Source organism: Fringilla coelebs, assembly GCF_963513975.1.
Source record: "Fringilla coelebs genome assembly, chromosome: 3".
Classification (NCBI taxonomy): domain Eukaryota; kingdom Metazoa; phylum Chordata; class Aves; order Passeriformes; family Fringillidae; genus Fringilla; species Fringilla coelebs.
In genome coordinates, this window is record NC_140030.1 from 37,102,960 (window position 1) to 37,120,214 (window position 17,255).

Consider the following 17,255-nt stretch of genomic DNA (forward strand, 5'->3'; position numbering starts at 1 on the left):
GCTGATGGAGAAGGAAGTGTGGTCAGTGCAGCTCAATGCCCTTTGATATAGTGAGAGGATTTTAGGGACCTGTGGCCAGATGGAGCCAGAGGCACCCAGGCAGGCGGCTGGATGGTGCCCAGGGGCAGTGGTGACAACAAAAATGAGCCCTTCTCACAATGGAAGTTTCTGTCACAGGAATGAACTGGTGCTGCCAGCGGGGGACAACATTCAGGTTTTGAGAGATTCATGTGTCATAGTGTGAGTGAGGATTTTGTCCTCAGATGTGCCCCTTTAAGTCAATAATGTAGGACAATTGATCAACACTTAGTGTTTCTGGAGCACAGCACACTTATCAGTAATGGCACAAACATTTTGACTTCACCTGTTCTGTTGATTCCAACAGTGTTTTTCCTTTTTCTCTGAAAAGGCCAAGTTAGCAAGGCTTTACCAGGTATGTGGGTATGGGGTTTGCTGTATGAAAGCAATCTTGTCTTGAGTTTGGTTTATTACATACTTGAAGTAGTTTTCTTAGTGAAGAAGTTGCTTAAAACCTCAGAGAGACAATGGTTGCCTTCTGTGTACTTCAAGCCACTAGTCAGACAGCTCTTGAAGTGTTTGCCCCTTTTTTGGTTGATGTGTTAGGGCTGTTTATGTTCCTTTGCAGGATAAATCATTGGGTGGAAGAATAGACAACAGCACTGATAGTGAAGGAATAGATATATAATAAATGCAGGTGAAGAGTCACGTGACTTTTAATGTCCACTAAAGGCCTAGTGGAGAAACCAGCATTCTTTGGGAAGATACTTTGTGAATTTAGCAATTGCTGGAATCCTATTTCCTTTACTGCCATTAAATAATCTGCAGTGACCAGTTTTAGAGTTGTTGTTTCACAGATCTTAAGGTGTTTCACTCACTTTGAGATTTTATTGAGAGGTAAAAGTAAGTATTGTCTAAAAAAACTAGCAGATCTTTAGCAAAATGAAGTTGATTGTCATACACACAAAATCCCTTGGAGTGACTACAGGCCTTCCATTCCTTTTTGGGGGAGCATCTGTCATGTGCAACAGCTCAGTAATTCTCATCTCTGTTGCAAGGACAGTGCCCATTACAATATATGAATTAACCAGTTGTTGCAAGTTGGCTGTACAGAGGGAAGGTGAAAGCAGTTGATAGTTCTGTGCTCCAGAGGGGCAGAAACAAAAGGGTCATGAAAGGTCTTAGGCATGGACACAGAACTGGGTCTGAATTTGTAAGGAAGGACCCTTATGTGAATATAATATCCCTTTTGTAGAGGGTCATCAGGATGAATTGAAATGTTGCAGAAGGTGGAGGAGAAGTTCTCAGCTTTCACAAAACCAAGGTAAAGCCTTTGTCACTCTAATACATGTCAGTTACTACTATTGCAGGTTTCAGACAGTGAGGTACAAACAGAAGAATGATGAAAAGGGGATAAAACTCTATTCTAAACTACCATGCATAAAAATTCATCTTAAAGTATAATTATTTTCTTCTCATTCATAGCATGGTCGGACCCCCCTGCATCTTGCTGCCTACAAGGGTCATCTCCACGTTGTCCAGGTTTTGTTGAAGGCAGGTTGTGATCTGGATATTCAGGATGATGTAAGTAGATACAACCTTCTCACTTGGGCTGGAGGGGAAAAGGTGTTTTGCAAATAACAGTAGACATTCTCTGCTTTGAAGTAGGATTAAATGGAAACAAAATCTGTCTGTTTTCCAGTTCAGAGAGGTAACCTCTATTAGAGATGCAAAAGTGCATGGGAAACAATGTAAAATGTGGTGGTTTTCAGTGAATAGCTTAGTCTGTCATTCCAGCTGTGGAGCTTTATAAGAGCTCTGCTTGTGCCAGGCGGGTGTGAGAGTTGTCATCTGCTGCTTCTGGTAGAAATGCTCCAGGAGTTCATTGTGGGAACCCGCTGGAGGACATCAGGTAGGGAACAAAACCCATTTTTGGGTTTGCCTGAAGTGGGAGATACTCTTTAGGTAGGCACATCCCTCAGCATCCAGAGCAGCTGTCCGTAGCACAGCGCTGTGCCATGGGGAGATCATTGTGATGGCACCATGCTTCATGGGGGGGTGGTCACATCTCTGAGTGAGATTGTTGTGTAGTGAGGCATCAGCACAAAAGCCAGTTTTGAATTTAGCATGTGGTAGTTTGTGTTCATTTGGTAAAATACGTAAGTTGCTGGATTTTCTTGGGTTTCTGTAGGAGTAGTTCTAATCTAGGACTGGGCTTTAAGGTGCTTTGGAGTGACAGGTAACGTGGTTTTAGTTCTTCCCTCACTGGTGAAAAAAGGTATATGCTGAAATGTGCAGTAGCAGTTGAATAACCATGATTTCTTCAAATTAATTGCTAACTTCTGATGGCATGCTGGAAGAAGTTGGAGGTAGGGTTGCTTTTGCTCTCCCTGTAATATATAAAGTGGGGAGTCTTCAAAGGCCATAGAGGTCCAAAGGTGTTAGTAGAGCCACCTGTATGACTGGCAGAAGGACACTGGAAATGTCTAGGTGCCTTTTTAAAATGCCTTTGGGCATTTGTTTGCATCTAGAGAGTTACAAGTCTCTAGCATCTGGAAAGCTGGTTTTTTTTCTCTGTGTGAGTAGCTGATTCCCTGGGAGATGTGAGCAGTCTGTCTGACGAGCTTGGGACTGGGGTACTGATGTGGCCCGCTTTCTGCAGGGAAACTTGTTTTTCCAGAAAGAAAATTTGCTTCCTGTGCTCTTTATTCTTTCCCTGTGCCCATCTGTGAAATGGAGCAGATTTGCAAGAGCAATGGGAGAATCAGTTTATTCAGATGTATCCTGGGTATGCTTTTCCACTTCTCCCAGCAGAAATGGTTCATTGGGTATTTAAGATAAAATTGGAGATACTTTACAAATACAGCCAGTTTTCCTGAGAAAACTGCTGCTTTAAGGAAGCAAGAGCTTCCACTGATTTGGTCAAATTGAGTTTCTGTGGAAACTGTTTTTTGAAAAAGTCTGGTTCATTTGCTTTAATCAGCTAGGAATAAAGTCTATGCTGTTTATATGTAAATGTGATAGCCATGATAGAAAAACAGTAAATCAGTGTTTAGCATCATTTCAGATCAGTGAAGAGTCTTGCACTTACAGAAATACTCAGCTCATAGAAGACTTATTGTCTTATGAGCTTAGGGGCTTTGTTCACAATTGGATACTGCTTCTGCCTGTGGTGATTAATATGGGCAGAGTAGATGCATCCTGGATTCATAGATACCATGTCTTTAAAATGTATTTTGATGTGTAGCTCTGTATTTAGTAGCAGTAGTAATTTAGTTGGGATTGAGGAGAGCCTCAGGAGTTTCTGAATTTCAAAGGATGCATTTGGATTTGTCTTGTGGAAGGAGGAAGTCTAAAACTCCAAATGAAGATTTTTGCTTGCAATAGGTATTAACTAAAATATTTCTGCTTTCCTTTTACATAGGTCTTCAAAGAAGGTTCTCTGCTTATGGCTTCTCCTTGTATAACTCATTTTTACAGTTTATGCCCCACAGAATGTTTGTAGTGTCTTTTAGTTGCAATCTATTGATTATGCCTTCAGTCACTTTTGCTGTGTGCTTATGTGGCAGCGAAGGCATCTTAGTCTCAAGTGTTGATTAACATCTGTATGTTTCACTGCTGTTTTCCAGGAATGTGGATTTAGGTTCAGATATGAAAACACCTGTAAGAGTGGGGAGTATTATATTTAATTGAAAAGCAGATTATTTTGTTGATTTTGGTCTATGGCATTGTTGTGACAGCACACAAAAATCCAAAAGGATGACCTTCATTTTATTTCTCAAAATAGCAAGAGAAACCTAAACGCTTCATTTTTGAGTTTTGATCAAATTGAAGAACAAGTTTTAATTTGCCAGATAAGCAGAAATTTAAAACCTGCTAATTGTTTCGGAGAGATTAAAATGCTCCCTTTCATATTCTACAGATATATTCCCTAAACACAGTAAGAGCCTTAAGAATTAGTTGAAGAATGACCTCCAGTGGCCTGGAGTGGGATTATTATGAATTTCAGCCGGTGGAGTCCAGCTCTGTAGAATATGCCACTCCAGGAGCTGACTCCTTCCTTCTCCCTGCCAATCCTGCCAGCTCTTACTGGGATCCCAGTGCCATCTCTGAGTGGTCAATGAGTGTCCATACAGCACACACCTCAGAAATAGTCCAGGAGAAAATTGTCCCGGTGAAGGAAATCAAGGATGAAAAAAATAAGAGAAACCAGAAGAGAAAGGCTAGGAAGGAACCTAGAAGATCAGAGAGAGAGAAGGAGGTTAGAGCTCTTGTGCATCCCCCGTGCCCTGCGCTGGTGCCTGTCCCGGTGCATGCTGCCAGCCCTGCTGCGGCGTGGCCGAGCTCAAGCTGCGCTGCATGGCTGCATGGCCCGCTTGGCTCCCTGCTCTGCATCCCCTCCTGCCCTGCCTGCACCCCTGAGAATCTAGCTGGGAAAACAAGTTGATTTGAAACAAAGGCCAAAGGCCCCGAAACTTCCTTTCTGGAAGCTTCAGTTTAAGAAGCAGAAAATTAGTTTCAAATGGAACAATAGCCCAGGCTTCATAATCATTTCTAGCTGAATGGAAATAGGCAAAGTGGCTTATTCCTGTAGTCCTATTTCATTTAGGCTGTAATTTGTTTTGTTCATGATTATTTTTCATGCCTTGATCACTTCTGCTGATCATGCATCATCATTTATTGTGCAAGAATGAAGTTGTTCTTAACTGCGTGTCGTGACTGCCTCTCTAGCAAAAGAGGAGGAGAGCAGCACAGAGGCACTGAGAAACCTGAAAGCATATTCAGTTCCCTTTGTGTACAGCTGCTTCAAGATATCCACATATGCTTGTGTACTCCTGCAAGTATTTAACACTTTGTTATATTTTAACTTTAGAATATTTTGATATTTCTGTGAATTTAGTGGCTTGAATTTGTATTATATGACTTTACAAGCGCTGTTCAGCACTTTGTATGAGGGATCGAAGCCATGAGTTTTTTTTCTGGTTGTTTTGGTTGTTTATTTTTTGGTTGGCCAAAGTTGTGGATGCTCTATCACTGGAAATGTGCAAGGCCAGGCTGGATGGGGCAGCCTGGTCTAGAGGAAGGTGTCCCTGCTTATGGGAAGGGAGTTGGAACAAGGTGATCTTTAAGGGTCCCTTCCAACCCAAACCATTCTATGATTCTGTGATTTTGGTGCAATTCTCCAGCAGCAAGATAGTCTGTTGATTTCTACAAACATTGAAGTGAGGAGGCAAAGTGTCACATGGGAGAAGGGTTTTTTAAGGGCTTTAAAGTACAGCTGTTGGATGCTCTGGAGAATAGGCATGTGCAGGGCAAAATGTGGTTGTAGTTTGGGTTTTTTTAATCAGAGAAAGGAAAAAATAGCATTTATTACAAACCAATGTAAACCAAATCTCACTGATTTGGGTCTGTAGAGTCTTTAAGAGAGACTCCAGTAACCCAGGAGAGCTGTCAAAAGTCTACCTGAGACTGTATTGGAAGTCACTTGTGTTGTTTTGTTCCCTTGGGGTAAACTTCAGATGAAAATGGACATCTGCCCAATTTCCAAGTGCCTGTCCCAGTGTTTACACCCACTATTTTAAGATAGCACATGAGGAAGCTCAGGGAAATAGTTGCAAACACCAGGACACTGAGCAAATGCCAACAGCCGTGCCAACAGAACAGTGCCAAAGAAAGGGTAATGCCAAAGTACATAAGGAAAAATCAAGATTTAGGTGTCTGCCTTTCTTCAGGACTCCGAGCCCGTAAGCCTCTCCTGAAAGCAGGTGTTTAAGCCCTCTGTAAAGAGTATGGTTCCCCCCTCTTGAAATGTACCTGTTGCTGTGCAGGAGCCCTGTTACAGGTCGAGCTCTCAGATGTGCAGCCCTGCATCCTCTGCATCAGTACATGCAGATTTCTATCTCAGTCTCCAAGTGTCAGCCTCTTACCATCCCCATGAATACCAAGATTTTTTCCTAAAAGCAGAGAACTTTCAAACTGCAGTGCTGCCATGGCAAGACCAAGTGAGTGAGCACCGCTGTCTCTGGGCTGCTGTGGAAAAAACAGTGGCCACTTCCTTCATTGGCTTAATTTTGAGGTGTGGTGGCTGTACCTGCAACATGCCTGGATCTTCTTCCATCAGGTGTGTGACAAGAGCACTCAGAGGGCCAGAGAGAGGAGGGGATCTGCCTGCATTAGGGCTGTGCAGGGCCAGGGTGTGCCGTGCCACCCTGATGCAGTGCCCTGTACCTGCCTTGCAAGCTGGCGTGCCCAGGGCATGGACATCTTGGAGTGGAATTTCCTGAGTTGGAGCTGCCTTCAGGGCTAGGAGGAGTCTGAGGAAGGGGGTTTAAGATTCACCAGTGTAGACCTTAGTGCCTTACTTCTATTGAGCCTCACTTAAGTCTTTTTGGCTTTGGGCCCACCTCTGCATTTGGGCAGACTGTTGTTTCTGTCAAGGTCATGTTTCTGTGACACAGCGCTGGAATTGTCTCTCTTCATTGCTACTGATCTGCAGTCTGTTCCTAAGGCATAAATCTCTTGGAAACAGAATCATAAATTGTGCCCAACATAATAGTCTGGCCGGTTAATACGCATTTACCGATGTAATTGCTCTCTGAGCCTCTGGAACAGACCCCTAATGCTTTGCTAAAGACAGAATTGTAGTGAGTGCTCTCAGAGACATTTATTTCAGTAATTAATAAAAGGTACACAAGTCTGTGATTACACTGCCTGAAAATTCATGCTGTGAAAAAAAACCACAACTCATCTGTTTCCTTGGACTTTGTGAAAGGCAAGGCAGGGATTTGCTCCACGGCTGATGGGGAGGGAAGGGAAGGCAGGTTAGAGTGCAGTGGTGCAGGCACTGTTATTTATAGGATGGCTGTGCTCTCCATGGCTGGGTGGCTCAGTGACTGTCACAACCTGGTGGTTCAGCTTCCACAGCACTTTAAGCAGTTTAAGGTAACTGTTTGTGATGAGGTGTAAGGGAACAGTGGAGCAGGTGCTGCCCCGTCCTGCTGGCTGAGGGGTCTGGTTCTGGTAGGGACAGACCCTTACCAGGACAATGATACGTGCCCTCTCTTCACTGGGAGGTGCCTCAGTTGGTGAAACAAGGTTTGAGACATCCTTTGGCACTCCCTGTTACATGGATGAGGTGCTCATTTGCTCCAGTCAGGGTGTGGGTTGGACCTTGCTCTTGGATGCTCATGTAGGGAAGGTGTCCCAACCCAAACCCATACCTTGGGCAGGAGGCACTTGAGCCTGCCATTTGCAGGATTTGTGTCCCTTCACCCTCATCTATTTCAGGAACCAGAATGCATTTTGGGACAAAGCTTAGGCATGGCTGAAGCTGTCCCAGTGCTGCTCTGCATCCCCAGTGTATGGTCCCCCAGCATACGGGTTGGGATTACCAAGGGGGACCTGGTCTTGCAGCAGTGAGGTGTGAAGCCCACTTTCCAAACAGACAAATGTGTTTGTATAAAATTTAATGCTGTTAGAAGTAGCTGTCATATCAACAAAGCCCCAAAAGCTGAATAGCCTTTGACCTCATTGCAGTTACTGTGATGGGGACAGGAACCTTGATTTAAACTGTCCCAGTAAAAAGATCCTTAATTGCAAACCAAATCCCGTACAATCCATTTCTGCCCCAAATTTGTCTTCTCCACAGTGATTTTCCTAAATGTAAAGCAGCAGGAACCAATCATTTATTGTTCAGATTCCATCCACTGCAATGGCAGTTGCCATTTTGTTTTAGTCTGTTTTATAATATCTTCTGTGGATTTGCTGGTGCATCAATACCACCTTGCAGGGGTCGGTTGGCAGATTACTTTCCACTTCATGATAGTCAGATAAAATGATTTTTGCACTGTCCCACATGACTCACTACTGCAGTAACAGTAGCTGTGCCATTATCAAAAATCAGATATAAAATTCTTCCTCAGTTTGCTGGTGAGCAGATTTCCATGTAGTCATAGTAACCAGGAACTATTTGACATTTGTACTTGCGAGATGGTATAATTTGGACATTTTCCATAACATTTTGGTTGTCTTTGAATTTGGAACAAATACATAAGTTCAGAGCACTTGCCATGCTGTCAGTTTTCCAATGCTTTTTGTTTCCACTTCCTGGAAGCTTTACTGCCTTTGCTGAAATCCTTTAAAATACATTTACAGTCGCAAGAACAAAAGTAAAAATATCTAACCTCTAGAAACAACAACAACAAATAGACAGCAGGCATTAAAAAAAGCACCTTCAACACTATTTTTTAAAATCAACATTATTATAAGCCAATTTAATGATTTATTGGTAGGGATTGCTGAAAGGTTGTGGTTGGCAATGCTCATTTTTTTATAGATTAATAACTATTTTGGTGTCATTAGCACAAAAGAACCCCACCAAGAGCAATTTTTAAGTCAGCTGCTAATTGCCTTTGAGAACAAATTGTTCAAATAAGCCACTTATCTAAAGACCTGGACACTCTAGAATAAAAAATAAAGAAATCCCTCTAATTTTAGTATTTAATATAATATGCTATTATCTGATCAAGAATTTTACCAGAGAAATTTGGTGTCTATTTAGGACTTGGTTTCCTGCAAGCTTTTTTAGGACACGTGGCGTATCTCTGCCTTGCGTGTGTTTGTGGTGACCATCATCTAGATAAGCAGAAATGGATCGGATTCCAAACCTGTTTATTAATCCCAAACAAGTCTGTGTGCAACTTTGAAGCCTGTCTCTGTTCCTGGATTCAGGCTGTGCTTTGGCATTGCTGGTTCAAAGCAACTTCAAAGGAAAGCCAAGACCAGTTGTTGCGGCAGCAGTGGAGCTACTGCAGCTCCTTTTCCCATTGATCCCTCTCTTACATCCCTACACACCACTTCATAAATCTTTCTCTTGCCTCTCTTTCATCAGGTTCTACCAACATGTACATAAAAACATATAGATAATCCCTGATGGGCAGGGACAGTGGTTTAAGTTTCCCTAGTCTTCAGTTTCTGGAAGGATTCTGGAAACTAACCCTAGGCTCTCTAGCTCAGCAAATGAGTTCAGCAGTTGCTAGGGAGGAGATAGATGGGCAGTCAGACAAGATGACCACATCAGCATAGTTTCTTTTGGAAACCTTAAAGAAAATAAACTGATGTAGGAGACTTTCTTGCTGCTGCTACATGGCGGGGCAAAGAGAAATGAAAGTTGTTTGGACCTCAAGATGGCTCAGTTGCTCGAGTGAAACAAGTGGATGGTCCTGCAGCTGTGGTTCTCACCGTAAAGTTGCCTCCACTCTTAGCACTAATTGGTAAATTCATCAGAGGTGCTGAAGAGACCGATCTCATCTCGTGCTCCTTATCCTAAGCAGGGCTGATGGAGCAATCAGAGCCGGAGCAGGAGAGCCTTATCCAGTTAGTGTAAGTCCCGGAGGATCATTATGATGAATTACGACAGCCTGTAATTCCCTTCAGTTCCCTACAGACACTGATGACTATTAGACATGTAGAGCCAAACGTGTCCAATTCACGGCCTTCTAATGCTGCCATGTTTTTGGAATGCTTCAGCGCTGTATATGGGATTGTGATGACTTGCAAACTTCTGTAAATGGTTTGTAGCTCTGATACTTGCAATAACTTCATTAATCTTGGAAACTTTTATGGTAGTTGTTTAGGGGGACTGTTTTCAAAGGCAGCTTGGATTTAAACAGTGTGTGTGTCAAAGGTGCAGCCCCTGTGTGTGTTGTCTGCATTTGCATTAAGTCAAAATGAGGTGGGAATTGTACCAATTACAAATTTGCTTCTTTTTGCAGGGTGACCAGACAGCATTGCACCGGGCTGCTGTTGTAGGGAACACCGATATAATAGCAACTCTGATTCAAGAGGGCTGTGCTTTGGACAGACAAGACAAGGTAACAAACAAAACAAAAGCCCTGTGGAATGGCAGCTTTGGCAGTCAGTAATGTTAAGGTCTCAGAGAGAAAGTTATAGTTGGTACTCCTTAGTAAGTGTCTGATGCCTCAGGAGTAATTGGAACAATTACATTGAAAAAAAAAGCTGTACCATCTCTTTAATACAAATTACTGGTTTAGTTATGCTTCTGTATTAGGCTGATAGTTTTTGGTTTAAGAGTCTGTTCTCAGCTCATTAAGGGATGAATTAAAGGAATGTACAACCATGCTACGCCCTACGCAAAAGACTGCACAGTTCCCATCATTATCCCAGAAACCTGAGAATCCCAGGCTGTGAGTTTAATTTAGGAGTAAATATAATTAATTTCAAGTTCCAGACAAATAGCAATGTTTTTACACTCTTATAAAAATAAAATAGAAAATAAGCTAATAGGAAATGAAAATACTTTTAAGAGAGTAGGCTGGTTATACAGCCCCTAACATTCTCCTCTTGTGTGTGTGCTCCTCAGGATGGGAACACTGCTCTTCATGAAGCTTGTTGGCATGGATTCAGTCAGTCTGCCAAAGTGCTTGTTAAAGCAGGAGCCAATGTTCTTGCCAAGAACAAGGTGAGACCCATGGAGGAGGAGCTTTCAGTTCTGGTCTAAGGTGACTGATTCTCAGAACTGGAGATTTCTGGCCATGGCATTTCTCAGCAGGTGGGGGGCCAGCTCTTACTGGGATTTTTTTTCTTCTTTTTCTTTGCATTTATCACGCCTGGATGGTTCATCCACAGCATTAGGAAATTCATATTTTGACAGCTGACGCAGGAGAAACTCAATAACGCGTTGAATGATACATTAATTACAGCTGAGGAACACTGCCATTCCTGTGGAAATCTCCATGGTGCTCTAATTTATACTGAGGAGATTCATTGTGATTGGTGTGATTTAAAATGGAAATGAATTGTACTAATAAGAAAAAGGTATTGAAAATCTGGGGTTTTTTTCCAGAAATTAAACAGCCGAAGGAATGTAAGCCACAGGGGGAAACAAAAAAAAGTGTCTTTTGTTACTAAGTTTTTCCTAATATATTAGCATAGTCTCTTCCCAGAATCTTGTAATGAACCTGGATTATGTTCCTTTTGGTATTTATAATACCTTGAGAGCCATTTAGAGGAAAGAATAACAAAGTAAAGGGTTTTAGTTCCACTCTAATTGTTATAACTGAGGGGCACTTCAATTCAGTAATTCAGAAGTTAATGGAATAGTCCAGGAAATGGTGGTAGCAGCCCATGGTGTGAGCAGAGTCAGGGTTTGGACAGCTGTGCTGCTGGGTTGGCCAGAACATATGGCTGGCACAGTGCCCTGCATGACAGGGAGAGGGCTTTGGGATTGTTTTAGGGGATCTCAGAGCATTTTTGGTAAACGTGTCTCCAAAACAACAACTGAAACGGGGCTGGGAAACAAAGGAGACAGCTTGGAGACAGCTGATCAAAGTCAAAGATTTAAAATAAAAAGGCATGTTGCTTGGGCATAGTGTTTCTGTATGTGCATAGGCACCATAGGCACTATAGAAGCATATATTTGTACAGTTGTGGTGACTTTGTGGTCTGCAATTTCATCGTCTTTGATATTATTTTACGTGTATTCCTTCTTTTGTATTATTTCAACTACCAATTTTTATTTACTCCAATTACTTTTGCTGTAATGTCCACCTAGATTTGTATCAAGGGTACTTTAGAAAACTTCCCATGCTTGACTGTAAGTCTTGTGAACCATTTTGCTCCTGTCCCTGGATTCGCCTGTCTGTGTATACACATACACTTCTGTACAAAGGTGTGGGCTTAAGATGCAAGTCTGGTTATCCTGCATGCTTGGGTGCCTCAGGGAATTAGAAGATTTAGCTTACAATCCAGTTTATGTCAGCTAGAGGCAGCCTCTCTGGGAAGGTATGTGCACAAAATAGCTCAGCAGGGTTGATGGCTGAAATATGACTGGCAAACTTAAATACTGCCTGAGCAGCTCCTGTGCTAGTCTTTGATGTCTTGCCCTTTGCATTTTACTCCTTGGGTGGTTTTTAATGGACAAGATGTATTCTCAGGAGCTGCTGAAAAATGTGGGAATCATGCATGATTGCACGTGCTTTTACCCCTTTTGTTTTCAAGAAAAATTAAGAGCTTAAGTCCACTTAATCCCAAAATAGTTTCTCTGTTCTCTCAGCTTTTTGTGTTACTGATGACAAGGCATTATCATTCTGTCAGCTTTTCTGGCAGCCAGGGTTGAGTGCCGTGTGCAGGAGCATCCCACAGGCTGTTGGCTTACACCTGGGTATTGTGTGATTTTGGATGGATGGGACAGATATGGGCTGCTAGATTTGCCAAACCTGTGAAGCACCAGAAGATGGGAAGGATTTGACACTGTGTTTTGGGTAGCTGTATTTCTCCTGCACAGTAGTCACCCTGGAGGTGCAGTTCATTTTCATCTAAGTTGGCTTAATAAAACCTTTTCTGCTTTCATAGATCATCCAGTGAGATCAGTTGTAGCCTTATTTTTAGATTCTTCATCAGTCTGTACATTTCAGTGAAGATTCCCAGACTGGTACAACTTGGAGCTTCTCTCCCTCTCAGAAGTTGGTGAGAGATTTGTCACCCCACGGGAGATGAGCCACTCTGTGGGCTCTGACCCTTGGCACTGTCATTCTCCCAGCACTGAAGTCCTCACCTGCTGCACAGGACCTCTGCCTTACCACCAGGGCCACCCTGCCAAACAGTAAATGATAAAAGCATTGCAGAGGCTTTTCAGAGATAAACCTGGGAGGGAAAAAACTGGCACTTGAACACAATTTAGCTGAGAAGAGGAATGTTCATGTCTGCCACAGCTTAAGGGCTGACACACAGTCATATTCAGGTCTATAATATGGAAGTGAAGACCTAAGACCACATCTAAGAGTTGGCTTTTGTAATTCAAACCCTGCAGCTTTGATCTGTGTCTTGAAAGCAAGGGGGACTAATCAAAGGACAAAATCAAGGTGAACAGACAGTGTAGTAAGCCTGGTAAACCTTTTTACCTGAGGTGATTTAATTTCTAGCTCCCAAGAGCCAAAACCCCTGAATGTTTTCAGACCAACAAAAACCAAGTGCTGCCAGAAAAACTTCTCAGACCGATAAAATCATTCACCGTGTTAGAAAGACAATACACAAGCTGACACTTCTTTGATTTCTGTCCACTTTTGCACATTTTCTTCTTTGAGGAACCATTGCATGTGATTCTCTGCAGCTTGGGTGGCTTTTTGCTCTCCCTTCCCATCTTGGCTGGAGACTGGTGTGCCTTCTGAACATCAAAGCTTCTTGGTAGCCTAAAATCTGTATCCTGCCCAGTGAGAGCACCTACAGGCCCAGCCAGACTTCAAGCTGGTTTGTATTACAATTGTAAGGAGACGAGAGTTGTGACCCTGTCTGCTCAATACCCTGCAACAGTCGTGGCTGGGATCAGAGATCCTGTGCCGTGGTAGTTTGGTTTTTTTGTGTCTGTGCATGGGGGAAACCCGAAACACAAGAGTTACAGTTCTTTAAATTAAATATTTAACACTGCTGTTTGAGACTAATGAATGAGACAGTTTCTGGAGTTCTTCCTGTAAACAGATTTGACCAATGCAGATATCATTATACTGTCCTATTTGTGCCTTTATTATATCCCAGGTAAGCCACTCCCAGAATGAAGTGGAGATTTCAGTCTCCAGGTTCACTCATCTCGTATCTTTGGAAAAACAACAGTTTCCCACCCTTGGGTGGATGTTCTTGTGCAAAGATCTGTGAGATTTATATTTTAATGCTTATGTCCAATATCTAAATATGGCTTTTATATTTTCCTGTATTTCTCTAAGGCAGGTAACACACCTCTTCACCTGGCCTGCCAGAATAGCCATTCCCAGAGTACTCGTGTTTTGTTACTTGGAGGATCTCGAGCAGACCTCAAAAATAATGTGAGTTTTGGAAATAACATGTTCACTTTTGTGTGACTTTCTTTTAGGTATATCGCTTTAACTTGTAGAAGTACTCAGAGAGGCTATAAGCAATGATTTTTATTATAAATTATATTGAAAAAAACCCACTACCTAACCATTGTATTCACCATGCAAAGGAATGCTTTTGGTAAGACTGAGTGATGCACTACTTGTACCCATCTCTTGAGCAAGGATAGAAGGAGCCAAATGGGGTTTTGCTGTTGCACAGACAGTGGTGAAAGGCTTCAGATCTCCAGATCATACATACCGTGTGTCCGTCTCTCAAATGAAGTAGATTCAAGGTGGCTTCAGTTTCAGACAGCTTTCCCCCTATTTTATAATGATTCTGGCACAATAGATAAAAGGAAAAAAAACAATCTACAAAAGGAAGCCAGGTATTTTTGCCCTGCTTGATAACAAAGTGGGCAGAGAAAAGGAAACCTGTGGGGTTTTGTGCAGCTCCTGGGCTCAGCTGCACAAGTGCCACCCTTCATGGGAATGCTGCTCTCATGTTTTCTACATTATCTGGAACCCTAAGTTGAGATTCCAAATTGTATTGGGTTGTGGTTCAGAAGAACAGATTTAATGGGAAAATATAACTAACTCAGGGTGTTTAGTGCCAGTAAAACAGCATTTTATTTTTCAGTATTTCCCATCAGTGGTTAAAGAATTCATGCTCTCACCTTGCCTGATCCCAGCTCTTGCTAAACTTTCCCACCCATGATAGCAGATTTTGTACTGCAGAGAAGACAGCATTGCTGTTCTGTGGAGGTGTGTGGTGTTTACTGCTCTTTCTGATTTAATAGGATTATTTCATCCCTGAACATCATGACAAGTGCAGGCTTTCTCACAGTGATTACACGCTCAGAGCTTTGTTTCTGTTTGCAGGCAGGAGATACCTGTCTGCATGTGGCTGCTCGTTATAATCACTTGCCCATCATTAGGGTGCTGCTCAGTGCTTTCTGTTCTGTCCATGAAAAGAACCAGGTCAGTGCATGAACCTCATTGTGACTCTGTGCCCTTTGCATATGGCCAGTTGTTGGGAAGAGGAATTCCTACCAAGTAGTCCTGCTTCACTCTGTGTGTTCCACTGTACCACCAAATGCCTAAGCTTTTAAGAATAGCCTTAAAGTAATGGCATGTCGGTGGTTTATTATTTTGCCATCGCATTTGCATTATTTCTTTAAAGCATTGCTTATTTATGAGGTGATTTAATGATTTTATAGCCATTACAGAGACATTGTGAAGCCCAACTCCCTGACATTTAGATGCTACTGAAGTGCAAATTCCTCTGGAATACTTTTCTTTGCTGCAGTTTGCAGTAGGGGGAATTAAGAAGACATAAAAGTGAAGACAAAGCATGCTCTAAATTCAAAGTAATAATCAGTCCAGACTAGGATTAATCATCCATAGTTGTTTTATAGGGAAGTAATTGATTGCTGTACCTATAGCATAGCCTAATTGGGTAGTAGAAGGGAATGAAATTGGTACATTAAAACATTTTAAATCGCTAAATAAACATATTATGTGGTGCTTAACCACATTTTCTCATGTTCCTGGGAAATCTTCCATGTGTAGTTGAGGATCATAAAGATGTTTTCTGAACTGTACATTTAATGTTCTTCGCTATGAGATATTATAGCAAACAAAATGGGTTTCAGCATGTGAAATTTACTATGTAATTTTATTTGGAAATGATTTTTTTAACTTGCAAAATGAGCTATTGAATATTAAGATTGACTGGTGTGAACCTGGCCCAGAGAGACATCCCTTTCCCTCACTCCCCAGCACTACCTGCAGTTGTTCCATATTTGCCCACAGAATGATTTGATTTAGGAGTACACCTGATCTAAGTTAACAACAAGCACTAGTCCTGAGGAAATCTAATTTTATGAAGGCCAAATGCCAGACCAGGGGACAGGAAGGCATTATAACACGTGTCCGGTCCCACTCGAACAGTTGCTGGCTCTGTTACCAGTGCCCAAATCTGATCACGGCTGTCTTCACCTCACTGCACCAGGACAAGGGCAGGGCAGTGTGTCAGTGCTGGACCCAGACTGCCTCCTGGCTCTGATCCAAAATCTGTTCTTCCCGAGGAAACCTGTGAAGAGCATGCCAGCCATCTCGCTGCCGGTACTTACCTGAGTATTTCTGAGTAATGTGATACATGACCACCTGCACACCAAATCATCAAACCTGGGGGAAAAAAAGAAGGGAAGGTTGTAGTGGGAAAACTTGTTCTGCCCTCAGATGTCGTATCCATTTACTGGAGGTAGAGCTGGGCTGTCTCCAAGCTGCATCATGTGTCACTTGGTTTAGATAAATCAGATCACCAGCGCCCCAGCTGCATTTCTCAAACCCAGGCTGAAGTAGCTCTTTGCCCCCACCTGTCATCTTCCTCCCCAGTCAGCCATTTTTTGTTGACTAGGCCTTATTTAAGCTTAGTTGTTGCATAAGTAAGTGTCATTTTTTTCATCTCTGAGCATCTTTTAGGAAGGTGTGAATTCTGTGGGGTAAGACCCAAGGACTAGTGCCACAAGTTTGTTTTCTGCTTTCTGACTTGCAGGCAGGGGATACTGCACTCCATGTAGCTGCTGCTCTAAATCACAAGAAGGTGGTGAAGCTCTTGCTGGAGGCAGGGGCTGATGCATCTGTTGTCAACAATGTAAGCAAGACGCAGAGTTTCTTTGGTATTTTGTATTAATGTAGAATCTCTTCAACATTCCTCATGGGCTTGGTAGAAAATACTTGGTTGTGAAGTGTTGAATTATATCTGAGTAAATTAATGCAATTAGTCGCTTTACTCTTGTGCACAGAGTATATACTGAACTGGGCTGGAGAAATTTTATGTTTCCAGTAGCTTGTGTTTTGAAGGAAATGCTGTTTTCTTTTTTCTCTCAGGCAGGCCAGACCCCTCTAGAGGTTGCCAGACAGCACAATAACCCCGAGGTTGCACTCCTGCTCACTAAAGCATCACAGGTACATTACACATCTCTCCCCAACACACTCATACAATGGAGCTGAGGCCACTTAATCTTGGGAGGCTGCATCCTCTGCCCCTTGTCTTCTGCTGTGAAAGGTTCCTACATTTCTGCTGCATTGTGGGCTGGGCTGAGGTCTATTGACATAGAGCCTTTCAGCCCCCAAAGCGAGCAAGGTGTGCGGATTAAGCCTCAGCATGAAGTGATGTCAGAGGTCTCTGTGTCCTGACTGGCAGACAGTGGCACTTGTTCAGAGGCACTTGTTCCCTGCAGTGGCCCAGGGATTAGAAAGTTGCCTTGCACCCTGAAGCTCCTGAGTTGTGCCACTCTGTTGCATGCCTCAGGCATATCCCATCCCCAGAAGGGTGGTTAGCACTGGAGGATGCTTTGCAAGGGGGAC

The 17,255-nt window shown here is 42.7% G+C and overlaps 1 protein-coding gene across 4 annotated transcripts in view; it reads left to right on the forward strand.

Moving 5' to 3' along the window:
• ANKRD6 (ankyrin repeat domain 6) overlaps positions 1–17,255 on the forward strand; it is an 86,486-nt gene that overhangs the window by 59,521 nt on the left and 9,710 nt on the right. For 2 of the 4 annotated variants that reach the window (XM_084201978.1, XM_084201981.1), the window contains exons 1-10: positions 404–433; positions 1,274–1,342; positions 1,504–1,602; positions 3,941–4,279; positions 9,792–9,890; positions 10,400–10,498; positions 13,755–13,853; positions 14,763–14,861; positions 16,441–16,539; positions 16,776–16,853. In XM_084201978.1, coding sequence (XP_084058104.1) covers positions 3,986–4,279; positions 9,792–9,890; positions 10,400–10,498; positions 13,755–13,853; positions 14,763–14,861; positions 16,441–16,539; positions 16,776–16,853 — 867 coding nt within the window. In that variant the 5' untranslated portion in view covers positions 404–433; positions 1,274–1,342; positions 1,504–1,602; positions 3,941–3,985. Of the gene's footprint in view, positions 1–403; positions 434–1,273; positions 1,343–1,503; positions 1,603–3,940; positions 4,280–9,791; positions 9,891–10,399; positions 10,499–13,754; positions 13,854–14,762; positions 14,862–16,440; positions 16,540–16,775; positions 16,854–17,255 lie in introns of those variants that run through there. The other 2 variants (XM_084201980.1, XM_084201979.1) reach the window with 1 other exon arrangement.